The sequence below is a fragment of the Danio rerio genome, chromosome 2 (genome assembly GCF_052040795.2).
Source record: "Danio rerio strain M-AB ecotype USA chromosome 2, GRCz13ab, whole genome shotgun sequence".
NCBI lineage: Eukaryota > Metazoa > Chordata > Actinopteri > Cypriniformes > Danionidae > Danio > Danio rerio.
This window is the reverse complement of record NC_141022.1, coordinates 47528195-47541080: the sequence shown is the minus strand read 5'-3', so window position 1 is coordinate 47541080 and position 12886 is coordinate 47528195. Positions and strand designations below refer to the sequence as shown.

At 34.4% G+C, this 12886-nt stretch overlaps 1 protein-coding gene across 11 annotated transcripts in view; it reads left to right on the top strand.

The window, feature by feature from the left end:
* Positions 1-8703, top strand: part of cadm3 (cell adhesion molecule 3) — a 139739-nt gene extending 131036 nt beyond the window's left edge. For 5 of the 11 annotated variants that reach the window (XM_087240042.1, XM_087240041.1, XM_087240046.1 and 2 more), the window contains one exon: positions 3553-8703. In XM_087240042.1, the coding sequence (XP_087096168.1) occupies positions 3553-3671 (119 nt within the window). In that variant the 3' untranslated portion in view covers positions 3672-8703. 11 annotated transcript variants of the gene reach the window in all.
* The last annotated feature ends 4183 nt before the right edge of the window (positions 8704-12886 follow it).

Genomic DNA, 12886 nt, shown 5'->3' with positions numbered 1-12886 from the left:
ATATGGAAATATGTTTTAACACTTGGATAAGATTATTGCACACTCGGATGATGCATTGATGACAGAGTGTAAGCTTTTCTGTTCATATCTTGTGATAAAGTCACCAAAAAAATAAGACAGGTGCTAATTTGCATTATAACAGAAAAGCTGAATGCCTTGATTTAATTAACAAAAATAAAAAATGTTATCATGCAAAACACATCACTTGTGTACTTCATCTTAACTCAAGAGCTGCTACAGCAGTCCTGAATTCTCCCAGAAGGAGCTATTTTTAGAGTCTAACGGACTATACTGTAAGTACACTGGGGAAGGGGCTGGAAGGTTTGACGTCAGCATCAGTACATCAGTTTCTTTTATTTAAAAAGAACAAAAACAGTTGTGTTCCATCGTATGTCCCCTTTAAAGCAGCTATTTTGCAGAGAGCAAGCTGCAATTGACAGAGACTGACAGACTGTGTGACTGTGACTGCACAGAGGGACACTGTAAACAGATCATCACAGCTTTCCCTCTATCTTTATGTGACTTACAACGCACAGCTCTTGAAAAACTGTCAGAAACTATACATCTGGGAAAAAACGGCTCGCTTTTCATGCCAGGGAAAAAAAATACTGCTGAACAAGGATTTAATGCAGCCGCGCATAGGAGGATCATATATACTCCTTTTGGTGAAGTATTGGCATAAACACAGACGGATGAGTCAGTAAATGTAAACAACAATCTCGTGTAAAATATCAAAACATTTATGTCTACAGTAAATGCAGAATAATAGACAGCAGAAAGAGAAAATGCAATATTCAAAAGACTGCTTTCTGCAAAAATAAAATAAAATAAAACAAAAACAGCCAATAAAGAAAGAAAATGTTATGATATATTATTTGGGGAAACAACTGAAGGAACATTTTTATTTTTATTTTTTATTTATTTATTTTTTTTTTGGAATATATCTCTTATTCTCACCAAAGCACAATTTATTTGATTATAATTGCAGCTAGTTGTTACATTTGTAAACAAATAATACTTTTGTGAAATATTATTACAATTATCTTCTTTTTTCTGTGATTGTAATGCAGAATTTTTAACAGCAATTATTTATCCTTTCAATTATTAATTTCAATTTCAATTTAGTCTTTTAATATATGACTGATAATAGAAATGTTTTTTGTGCATAAATCAGCCGGCTCAAATGATTTGTGACAGATCACAATCACAAAATATTATATGTATTTTTTAAACTCTAAAAACTGTGTCAAATTACATTCAATTATAGCTGAAGGCAGGTTTTCAGTGTTTTTGTATTTTAGGATTCAATCTATTATTCTTACTATAGCTCAGTTTATTTCATTAAAAATATAGTAAAAAAATAATATACTATATATATAATATATAAAATATATTATAGTAATATACTAAAATAATAATTTAGTGAAACATATGTATAATTAAAATAGCTATTTTCTTTGTTTAAATTTATTTTATTTTGATCTGTGATTGCAATGCTAAATTTTACCAGTCTTTGATCAATATATATTAAAAATGTTAATGTTAGACATGTTTCTTGACCACAAATCAGCAAATTAGAATGATTTTGGAAAAAGAGATACATTTTTGGGGAATTTGAGATTTATTCAAATACACTAACCATTAATGTGTATTTTATAATGATATAGAAATATCTGGCTGAGAACCTGAGGCTCCAAAAGAATCGAAATACTGAGAAGATTGGCTTTAAAGTTGTCCAAATGAGTTCTCAGCAGTACACTTTACTAATCAAAAATAGATGTTGGCTATTCCCACTAATATAACTGTGCCACATAAGACACTGTTTTGTGGTCCAGGGTCACGTGTATTTTTTAACTTATTTAAAAAAACTGTATTAAAAAACTAATCAAAAAATATTAATAACCTGAAAGTAAGTACATGTTGCTATTTAAAGCTACAACTTTGTAAGCTCACTTGAAGTGACTCTCTACATTTCTGCAAAACCTGAAATACAGTGTCTTTAATGAAACGTCCACAAGAGGGAGTTGTTAACAGTAAGTGTTTAAGCAAATCACTGAAGATGCCAACTTAATGAACATGTGATTAGGCTAATTTCCTTATTTTAAAAAGAGAACAGTCTTTACTTGTGAATGTACCACAAATCATGTTGCACTACCTGTTTTCTTCAACCTTAAAATAATACCTCTTTTGCACAATATTATTTCGTCTAATAAAAAGTACTTGTATAGTCTGAAATTATGTGTATAGTTTAAGCACACTCACCAGCCATTTTATTAGGTACACCTTATTAGTACCGGATTGGACATCTTTTTGCCTTCAGAGCTGCCTTAATCCCTCGTGACATAGAATCAGGAAGGTTCTGGAAATATTCCTGGGATTTATGTCCATATTGACATGATGGCATCACGCAGTTGCTGCAGATTTCCATTTCCATCACATCCCAAAGATGCTCTATTGGATTGAGATCTTGTGACTATGGAGGCCATATAAGTACAGTGAACTCATTGTGATGTTTAAGAAACCAGTCTGAGATGATTCGCACTTTATGACATGGCGCATTATCCTGCTGGAAGTAGCCATCAGAAGATGAGTACACTGTGGTCATAAAGGGATGAACATGGCTGTGGCGTTGACACGATCCTCAATTGGTACTAATGAGCCCAAAGTATACCAAAAAATATACCCCACACCATTACATCACCACCAGCAGCCTGAATCATTGATACAAGGCAGGATGGATCCATGCTTTCGTGTTGTTGACGCCAAGTTCTGACCCTACTATCCGAATGTTACAGCAGAAATTGAGACTCATCAGACCAGGCAACATTTTTCCAATCTTCTATTGTCTTATTTTGGTGAGCCTGTATGAATTGTAGCCTCAGTTTCCTGTTCTCAGCTGACAGGAGTGGCACCCGATGTGGTCTTCTGCTGCTGTAGCCTATCAGCCTCAAGGTTGGATGTGTGTTGTGCGTTCAGAGATGCTCTTTTGCATACATCTGTTGTAATGAGTGGTTATTTGAGTTACTGTTGCCTTTCTATCGATTGGAACCAGTCTGGCCATGTAAACCCTAGAGATGAAAACCCTAAACCTGTAACCCAGAACTACTCAGACCAGCCTGTCTGGCACCAGCAACCACGCCACGTTCAAAGTCACTTAAATGTCCTTTTTTCCCCCAATCTGATGCTCGGTTTGAACTGCAGCAGGTCGTCTTGACCATGTCTACATTGCTAAATGCATTGAGTTGCTGCCATGTGATTGGCTGATTAGAAATTTGCGTCAACGAGCAGTTGGACAGGTGTACCTAATAAAGTGGCCAGTGAGTGTATATGTATAGTTAGATTATCGCTCCAGTATCTTAGTTATGTATAGGTTTAAAATAGCTCCTATGTCCAGTGTCGTGTTCATTTTTATGATTATGTTTAGTTATGTTGCACCGTGGTCCTCCAAAATTATGATCCACTCCGCTCACACATGCAGCAGAATGACAATAAAGCTTGACATGACCTAAAAGGTTGAATGTTTCAGTCTCTCTCTATCTGTCTCTCTCTCAGGTACGTACCTGACTCATGAGGCAAAGGGATCAGACGATGCTCCGGATGCAGACACGGCCATCATTAACGCTGAGGGAGGCCACTCCGGGGTGGATGACAAGAAAGAGTACTTCATCTAGAGATCCATCCCTCCGTACCCTCTTCCTTCACACGCTTCAGTTCACTCAGCCTGACGGGGAAATAAACGGGGATGGCAAACGAGAGAGCAAATATGTGAGGAAAAAATAAAAAACAAACAAAAAAAAAAAGTGTTGACCTGCTGGGACTGAAGGACCTCTAATAAGCTTCGACACACAGGACAGGGAAGTGAGAGTTACGCACTGGCGCGTGGGCTCATTTTCACACACACGTACACACACACATTTCTTCATTACCATAATGAGCAAACACACCCGACGTGACGTAAACAATAAAAAGAGATACATCAAGGCAATATGACAGTGAACACACTTCCCTCGTCTCCCATGATTCCTTTCTAGCGGTCCAGATGTGCGCGCTGAAGTGCACATGCATGAACTTTCAGGACACACACGGTCTGATCCCAAACCCATTGAAAGACACCGACGCATAACAGGCACGCATGCAAAACACACACTGAACTAAAAGCATCTTAAACGTTAGACTAAATTGAATTTAGACCCTGCAATATCACTGACAGACACAAACACACACACACGCATTTACATCACATCAGTGTTACACACACACTCATTTACATCACATTAGTGTTACACACACACACACACACACAATAACCAGGTGAAAACAGCAGCCCCTGCAATCATTGTGTGGGACCCCTGATATAAATTTATAAATACAGTACATATATACGATTATATAGCATCATTTTTACTCAGTGTGCTGTAAATATATCCTCCATCTCTCTCTTTCTCTCTCTCTCTCTCTCTCTCTCTCTGTCTGTCTCTCTAACCCTCACTGTCTGATATTGCAGTATATACTCTCTGAGCCTGCCTGGTTTTCTTACATGCGTGGAAATGCTGAGTTGATTAAAAAAATATCTGGACTATAGGAAAAAAAAATACATGGTGTTATGAAAACTTCAGTAATATTTGTATGAATTGCGTTCTCTTCGAGTTTGATTTCTGGTGTTTACTGTTGGTGCAACAGTCTAGTGTCATTTCATCAACCCGGGAAGATTATTAATGTTATGTTTTTTTTTTATTATGAGGTCATCAATCTGAATGCATTTCATTGATTGTGATGCTGACGTGTCATTGTATCAGGCCCAGTGATCGGCTCACTCACGCCACCTTCAGGAATGAATCTACTCTAAAAAAGCAGGGTAATGCAAACTACTGCTCTCTTTCTCTCTCTGTCTCTCTATTTCTCTCTGATCGATCAAATACTTGCTCTGTTCCTATCCACAACTCTATTCTTTTCCTCATTTTTACAGCCATAAAAATACATTATTTACAAACATTATAATGATTTTTGGAGGGAGTTTCAGGGTATAAGCCTGGTTTAAACTTCCGCGTTGAGTGATTGGTGTGACCCACTGCGCATACCTTGCACGTAGTCGTGCATTTATACTTCTGCTTGCTGTTGAGTTTCTTTATTGGTTTTTTTGTTTTTTTCTGAATGCTATCTTAATGCACAAGAAGCTAAAACGTGCTCATTCAGAGGTGGGAACCGGCGGATGTGCAACAACTTTAATCATAAAGTAAACAGAAAACAAAACTTTCCATCCAGAGCTCTTTTACGGGACTCGACACTTGTAAACACTCGCTCCAACAGGTTCGCGCGGCTCTCGGTCCTGCCCACACTCATCAGCGCTACCAAGCTGACCAATCACAGAGCTTGCGCTATGTGTCGTTGCAAAGTTTTTTTTTTGTTTTTTTTATTGAACAGTAAATTATTACAGCATAATGAAACATTACGAACTGTAGAAAGAACATAGAGGATGCCAGGGGGTTAAAACAGTTTAGAAAAAAAATACAATAAGTCAAACAAGAAATACATATAAAGTAAAGCTTAAAATAAAAATACAGTATTAAAAGTTTAAGTAATTCAAAATGTAGTAATGTTACAGGGGAATTTTAAATAGGGCATGACAAGATAAAGTTTTTCTAGCCTTAGTGTTTCCTAAACCAGAAAGTGTCTCAAAGTATTGTTTAATTTTTTTATGGATACCTTAAAAAGTGGTTTAATATTGGAGAATTTGCTTTTATGTATGTAATATTTAGCAAGTAAAAGTAAAAGATTTATAAAGTAGAACGTTTTCTCGGTACTATTGTCTGGATCAATAAAACCAAATAACACATTTCCCCAAAACAAAGAAAAATTTGAATATCTAAACTATAATTACAAATTTGCAAAAGTTACATATAAATAAATACATATAAATATTTTGGTGTAGGAACAGTGCCATTGCAAAGTGTAGTTACATTTTTTTGAGAGGTGCGCGTCAGCCACAGCCGTGGCGAGGGCTATGCGTCCATGCGTAGGTTGCACCGGAGCATATGTGTGCGCTTGACGCAGAAGTATAAATCAGCCTTTAGTCGTCTAATAACTGATTAATTTATGTAATTAAGTAAATTTTAAACCCTAAACAGTAAATAAGCCATTCAAGTGTTGACTTTCTGTGGTGCTGTCAAAATATTTCTCTGTTTTTAAAGCATCTTGAAAACCTGATATTTAAATTATATTTGATCAATGGCGTGCAGTTTGATTCAGTTCACCTGTGCATAAATTACACACTTTACTTTTTACGTTGTGCTTAAGTTACAATAAGTTTTGCTGTAATTACAGAAATAGGCCAGTTATTTATTTACAATTTTAAAAATATTTTACAATACCTGTATTACTATTTTAGGGAAACACGGTGGCTCAGAGGTTAGCACTATTGCCTCACTGCAAGAAAACTGCTGGTTTGAGTCCTGCTGGGCCAGTTGGTGTTTCTGTGTGGAGTTTGCATGTTCTTCCCGTGTTCGTGTGGGTTTCCTCCGGGTGCTCCGGTTTCCCACAGTCCAAAGACATGCGCTATGGGCGAACCGAAAAAGCTAAATTGACCCTAGTGTAGGTGTGTGAATAAATGTATGTGTGTTTCCCAGTACTGGGTTGCAGCTGGAAGGGCATTCACTGCATAAAACATATGCTGGATAAGTTGGCGGTTCATTCCGCTGTGGCGACCTCTGATAAATAAGGGACTAAGCTGAAAGAAAATGAAGTAATGAATGATTAAAATCCATTTTCCTATGTGAATGTGAATCAACGATAAATAAGGCATTCATGTGTGGATTTTGTGGTGCTGTCAAAATATTTCTGTTTGTTCAAGCATCTTGAACACCTGATATTTCATTTTGACCAATGACGTGCAGTTTGATTAATCTGTGCATAAATTAAAAACTTGAATCTTAAATTATTGCTGAATTTTTTCTTTGTGCTTGAGTTTTACTGTAATTACAGAAAGTGGCCAGTTGTTTATTTAAAAATTTTTTTATATATTTTACAATATTACTAATTTAGTTGTGTTTGAAATGCAGCCTGAATGACTCCACTTTGCACAGTAGCGTCAAACATTTTACTGTCCCAAACATGGACAATTGCTTAAGTTAATTCTAAATCACTGCAGCTAAACAAATGGACATTTTGGTACCACTTGTTCACTGAAAAAATGATTAATTGGATTTGCTAAAGTGGCGACACGGTAGCTCAGTGGTTAGCACTGTTTCCACATATCAAGAAGGTCGCTGGTTCGAGTCCTGGCTGGGCCAGTTGGTGTTTCTGTGTGGAGTTTGCATGTTCTCCCCGTGTTGGCGTGGGTTTCCTATAGTGCTTCGGTTTCCCCCACAGTCCAAAGACATGCACTATAGGTTAATTGAATAAATGATGAGTGTATGGGTGTTTCCAAGTATTTGGTTGCAGCTGGAAGGGCATCTGCTGCGTAAAACAAATTCCGGTTAAGTTGGTGGTTCATTCCGCTGTGGCGATCCCTGATGAATAAAGGGACTAAGCTGAAGGAAAATAAATGAATAAATGGCTATACTAATTTTTTAAGGTAACTGGTGGCAAACACTTTATATTGGCTGAATTCAAACAAATTAAGTTGAACATTACTAAATTTAATTTGTTTGTTTAAATTCAGCCCCTGTAAATTGTTTGCAACCACTTACTTTAAAATAAATCCAATGAATATTTTTTCCAGTGTAATTTGGCCTCTATAAAAGGAAGGAATCCGGCATTAAATTACATCTGCCATATGAATGGGACCTAATATTTAGGCTTATTTTCGTTCACGCAGGATGACAGGATCATTTATTTAACTGGTATGTAGGTCACAACCAACCGGCAACTAACCAATTACAACCAAAACCCGTCCTCTACCTTCACACTCCCTCCACACCTCATTAATGCAGACCACGAGCTGCTGATGTAACCATTTACAGTTGACCGTCACCAGATGGCGACATTGCATAAAATTCCTACATATCTCTCTCTCTCTCTCTCTCTCTCTCTCTCTCTCTCTCTCTCTCTCTCTCTCTCTCTCTCTCTCAAGCAGTAGAACTTCCAGTTAGTGATCAATCAGCTCAGTGCTTACTTTTTAAGTTATGTTGTTTACTTTTACTCTGCTGTAGATGTGCATATACTGTTGTTTGTAATTTTTTGTTCCATCTTTTTTTTAAATCTTTTTTTATTATTATTATGATGACTAAATGTCGTAGGCTGGAAGGTGTAGTTGCTAGTTTCCATGACTTTTGTTTCATCATTGGATAATCAATGATTTCACGTGATTAGTGTTGCCTTGAACAGTCTACACACTCGAGTGAACACAGATGCATTTACTGCGTGTCTGTTTTCCACACACACTGGCCCACTGAAACAGATGCAGGAACGCTCAAAAGTATTTTTATGTTCTGTTCATGGAGTTTTTGTTAGATTTTTTTCCTTTTTTTTTTTTTTTGAATGATAAGTCTTCCTTTTGAATAAATATTCATATCATGTGGAGCTATTCTGTCATGTATGTTGATTTGTATTATGGCCGATGATGTCATCTGAACGGGACTAAACTCTGAGATCATCATCATTGTGGGCTCCGTTTGTTTGATGGTCTGTTTAGACAGTATTTGCTTTTTGTTACAAAAAGAAATCCCTTGTTAACTTCAAAATAAATATACATTTGGGTTAACCTCATTTCAGTGGCTATTATTTTTATTATTATTAATTTAAATATACAGTTAAAATCAGAATTATTAAACCTCCTTTGATTTTTTCTTTTCTTTTTTTAACTATTCCCCAAATCACATTTAACAGATCAAGGACATTTTCACAGTATGTCTGATAATATTTTTTCTTCTGGAGTAAGTCTTGTTTGTTTTATTTTGGCGAGAATAAAGGCAATTTTTTGTTTTTTATAACCATTTTAAGGTCAATATTATTAGCCCTTTTAGGCTGTATTTATTCCTGATATTTACTAGATATATTGGTAACACTTTATAATAACTACACACTATTTCAAAATCATTTATTAAGCATTGGCAAATGGTGAAATCATTATCTGTTAAACATTAACTCTACATTAATAAGCATTTGTAAGCAGTTTATAACTGCAGCTACAAACTCTCTATTCTTGACTCACAAACATTTAAAATGTGCTTAATAATTGTACTTTCACACTTAGTTAATGATTTATTTTTCATTAAGTATTGCATTATTTACAAACCATTTGTATTAAAGAGTTGAGGGTTTTTTAGGATCCTATAGATTGAGTAAGTAAATGATTCATAAACTATTGAAATCAACGCTTATGTCTTATTATTCAGGCATATATTAATGTTAACTTAGTATATTAATAAATGCTTTATTAACTCCACTTCATCTAGTTTTGTGACCTAATCTAAAGTGAGGACTATTTATGCTTTATAAATCACTCATAAATGAAAAATAAAGGCTCAGTAAAATTCTAAACAGGAAAAAACACATTATTCAATCCTATTCATTTAAAGATGCACAAATGAAACTGTACTTCAAATGAAAAATAAATCTTTGCAACCTGATCTAAAATAAAATCACAGTAGAGTTTAAACATTGCATCTTATTATATTGTTACTTATTATATTGTTGTTGTTGTTTTATCCAGTTTTATGTCAGATGTCCTTTTATTTGGCATATTTTGCACTTTACAGTAGTTTTACTTTTTAGAAAAGATTTCAAAGATTATTGTTCATTTGATTCTGAGCCTTTATTAGTCATTTATAATGGATTTATAAAGCATGAATAGTTCTCACTTTAGATTAGGTCACAAAACTGCATGAAGTTGAGTTAATAAAGCATTTATTAACCTATTAGTTAACTATTACTATATGCCTGAGTAATAACATATATAAATGTTGACTTCAATAGTTTAATAATCATTTACTAACTGATTCTAAATCATCCTAAAAACCCTCAACTACTCTTAAATACAACTAGTTTGTAAATAATACAATACTTAATTTAGTAATGAAAAATAAATCATTAACTAAGTATGAAAATACAATTATTAAACACAAAAGCGCTTTTATGTCCAGAATACAACATTTGTAGCTGCAGTTATAAACTACTTACTAACGTTTATTAATGTAGAGTTAATGCTTAACAAATAATGAATTCACTAGATGCTAATGCTTAGTAAATGATTCACAGTGTGTAGTTATTATAAAGTGTTACCGATATATCTGGTTTATTTACTGTCATCATGGCAAAGATGAAATAAATCAGTTATTAGAAATGAGTTATTAAAACTATTGTTTAGAAATGTGCTGAAAAAAATTTCTTTCCGTTAAACAGACATTGGGGGGAAAAATAAACAAAGGGGATTTAATAATTCAGGGGATTTAATAATTCTGACTTCAACTATCAGAAAATGTCGGTGGCTTAACTATTTTATACTAATACTTTGTAATGACATGACATTTTGGAAAATTCCCTCAGGTACTGCTAATGGGTTTGAGGTTTAGTTTATTTAAGGACTAAGGGTTAGATGTGAGAGGGTTACAGTTAAAGTTAACTATGTGAATTACAAATGTTAATTAAATGCAAGAGGGGCGTCATGGTGGCACAGTAGGTGGCACGATAGCCTCACAGCAATAAGGTCGCTGGTTTGAGCCCTGGCTGGGTCATTTCTGTGTGGAGTTTGCATGAATATCATCCGGGTGCTCAGGTTTCCCTCAGTCCAAAGACATGTGCTATAGGTGAATTGAACACTACTATTGACCTAAACTAGTGTGTGTGAATGCAAGAGTATGTGGGTGTTTCCCAGTGTTGGGTTGCAGCTGGAAAGGCATGCGCTGCATAAAACATACGCTGGATAAGTTGGTGGTTCATTTCACTGTGGCGATCCCTGATTATTAAAGTGACTAAGCCGAAAATAAAATGAATGAATGGATTAAATGGAAGTGCACCAACATATTTACAGTGCACCGACATCTGCATGCAAGTGTGTTGTATCAGATGGTTAAGCACATATAAGGTCATCTGGTGTAAGGAGTCTTTAATTGCACTGTAAATCGAGATGCTGCCTTAAAGAATTCAATCAATTTAACTTTAGACAATTTAACTAATATTAAATTAAACTGACGTCAGTTCAAATATATAGTTGCATGACAAAAATCAGTTAAAACATGGTTAACATACTCAAATAACACCAGGACCTGTGTTGTCATGACTGTTCAGGCCCGTCGCCAGGGGGTGTTCGGGTAGTTCGGAAGACCCACCCCTCACTGACAATGGGCAAGAATGTATCCCATACATGAGCTCATTTGTTCTTATTTGATTGCTATGCTATAATAAATAGTGAAAATATCCCATTGAAAAAGACAAAGCAGAATCCTCTGTTGGCTGTTATGACTTCAGCTAATCAGTTTTGGCCAATGCAAACAATCATTTTTCTTGGGTCCAGCTGTGCAAGAAAACATACAATCTGACATAAGTAAAGTCATCTTTTTCTAACATATTATTTTTAGATAAAGAAAGCATTTTACAAGAGACTTTTATTTTAAATCTTGGACCACAAAAAGTGATCATTAAGATGTAAAGCACCGAAAGCAGCCCATATTACAATTAAATTCAATACTAATTTGGCTAATGTTGTTATCCACAATTTTACAAATGTACTTTTTTCAAGAAAGGCTACAAAAATTGTGAAGCTCTACATTATTGTTATTATTAAGATTTTTTATTTATTTTTTTTATTCGAAAGGCCAAATTCTGACTGAGGAAAGTTAAATTTTGTTCTTTACCTAATAAATGACAATAGGCTACAGTTTTTTAATTAAAAATTTTTAATTAGATTTTTATTTAAACTAGATTGCAATTGTTTTCTAAAGATATATGATGTAATAAATTTGTATTCGCCACTAGCTTGCTTGGTTTGGGACTAGTGGAGCTGCGCATCGATGGATTTGCTGTTCAGTGTATGGACTCTCAGCAGTGAATATTAAACCACACTGAACTAACCTGAACTGAAACTCCATAGAAAACTCTATAAAAGCAATAGAAATAAAGATGAATTGTTGAATATTTTAAAAATAAGTATTTATTCATATTTCTTTATTCTTAAACTTTATTCTTTTATTCTTTAGCAAATATTTTGGTTACACTACAATAGTTTATTAGTTAATGTTAATTAATGCATTTACTAACATGAACAAACAATGAACAATACATTTACTACAGTATTTATTCATGTTAGTAAACATTAGTTAATGAAAATACAGTTGTTCATTGTTAGTTCATGTTAACTCACGGTGCATTAACTAATGTTAACAAGCATAGACTTGGATGTTAATAATGATTAGTGAATGTTTAATTATGATTAATAAATGCTGTACAAGTGTTGTTCATGATTAGTTCATGTTAGTAAATGCATTAACTAATGAACCTTATTGTAAAGTGTTACCGATATTTTTGATACTAGAGACTAAGCTGAAGGAAAATGACTGAATGAATGAATAAATAGATGGATGGATGGATTGATGGATGGATGGATGGAGAAAGGAAGGAAGGAATGATTGAACTAACTAACAAACTTGTTTATTTATCTATTTATTTATTTATTGATGTTTTGGCACATTTTACCATACGATAAGCTAATGCAGAATAGTACTTAAAATGTTACTAAAATGCACCATTTAAATCTTATAATTAAATAGAAAATGAGGCTAATAACGGCAAAAAGGTCCACTTTTTGAGAAAAAAGTAACCACCTTTCACCTGCTAAATGACAAAATGTAAATGTATTATTATTATTATTATGTTTTAATTATTTTTTACTAATGGCCTTTTAGCAATACTTCTGACTGAGGACAGTTAAATGTGCTGGAAAGTTTGTTATTTG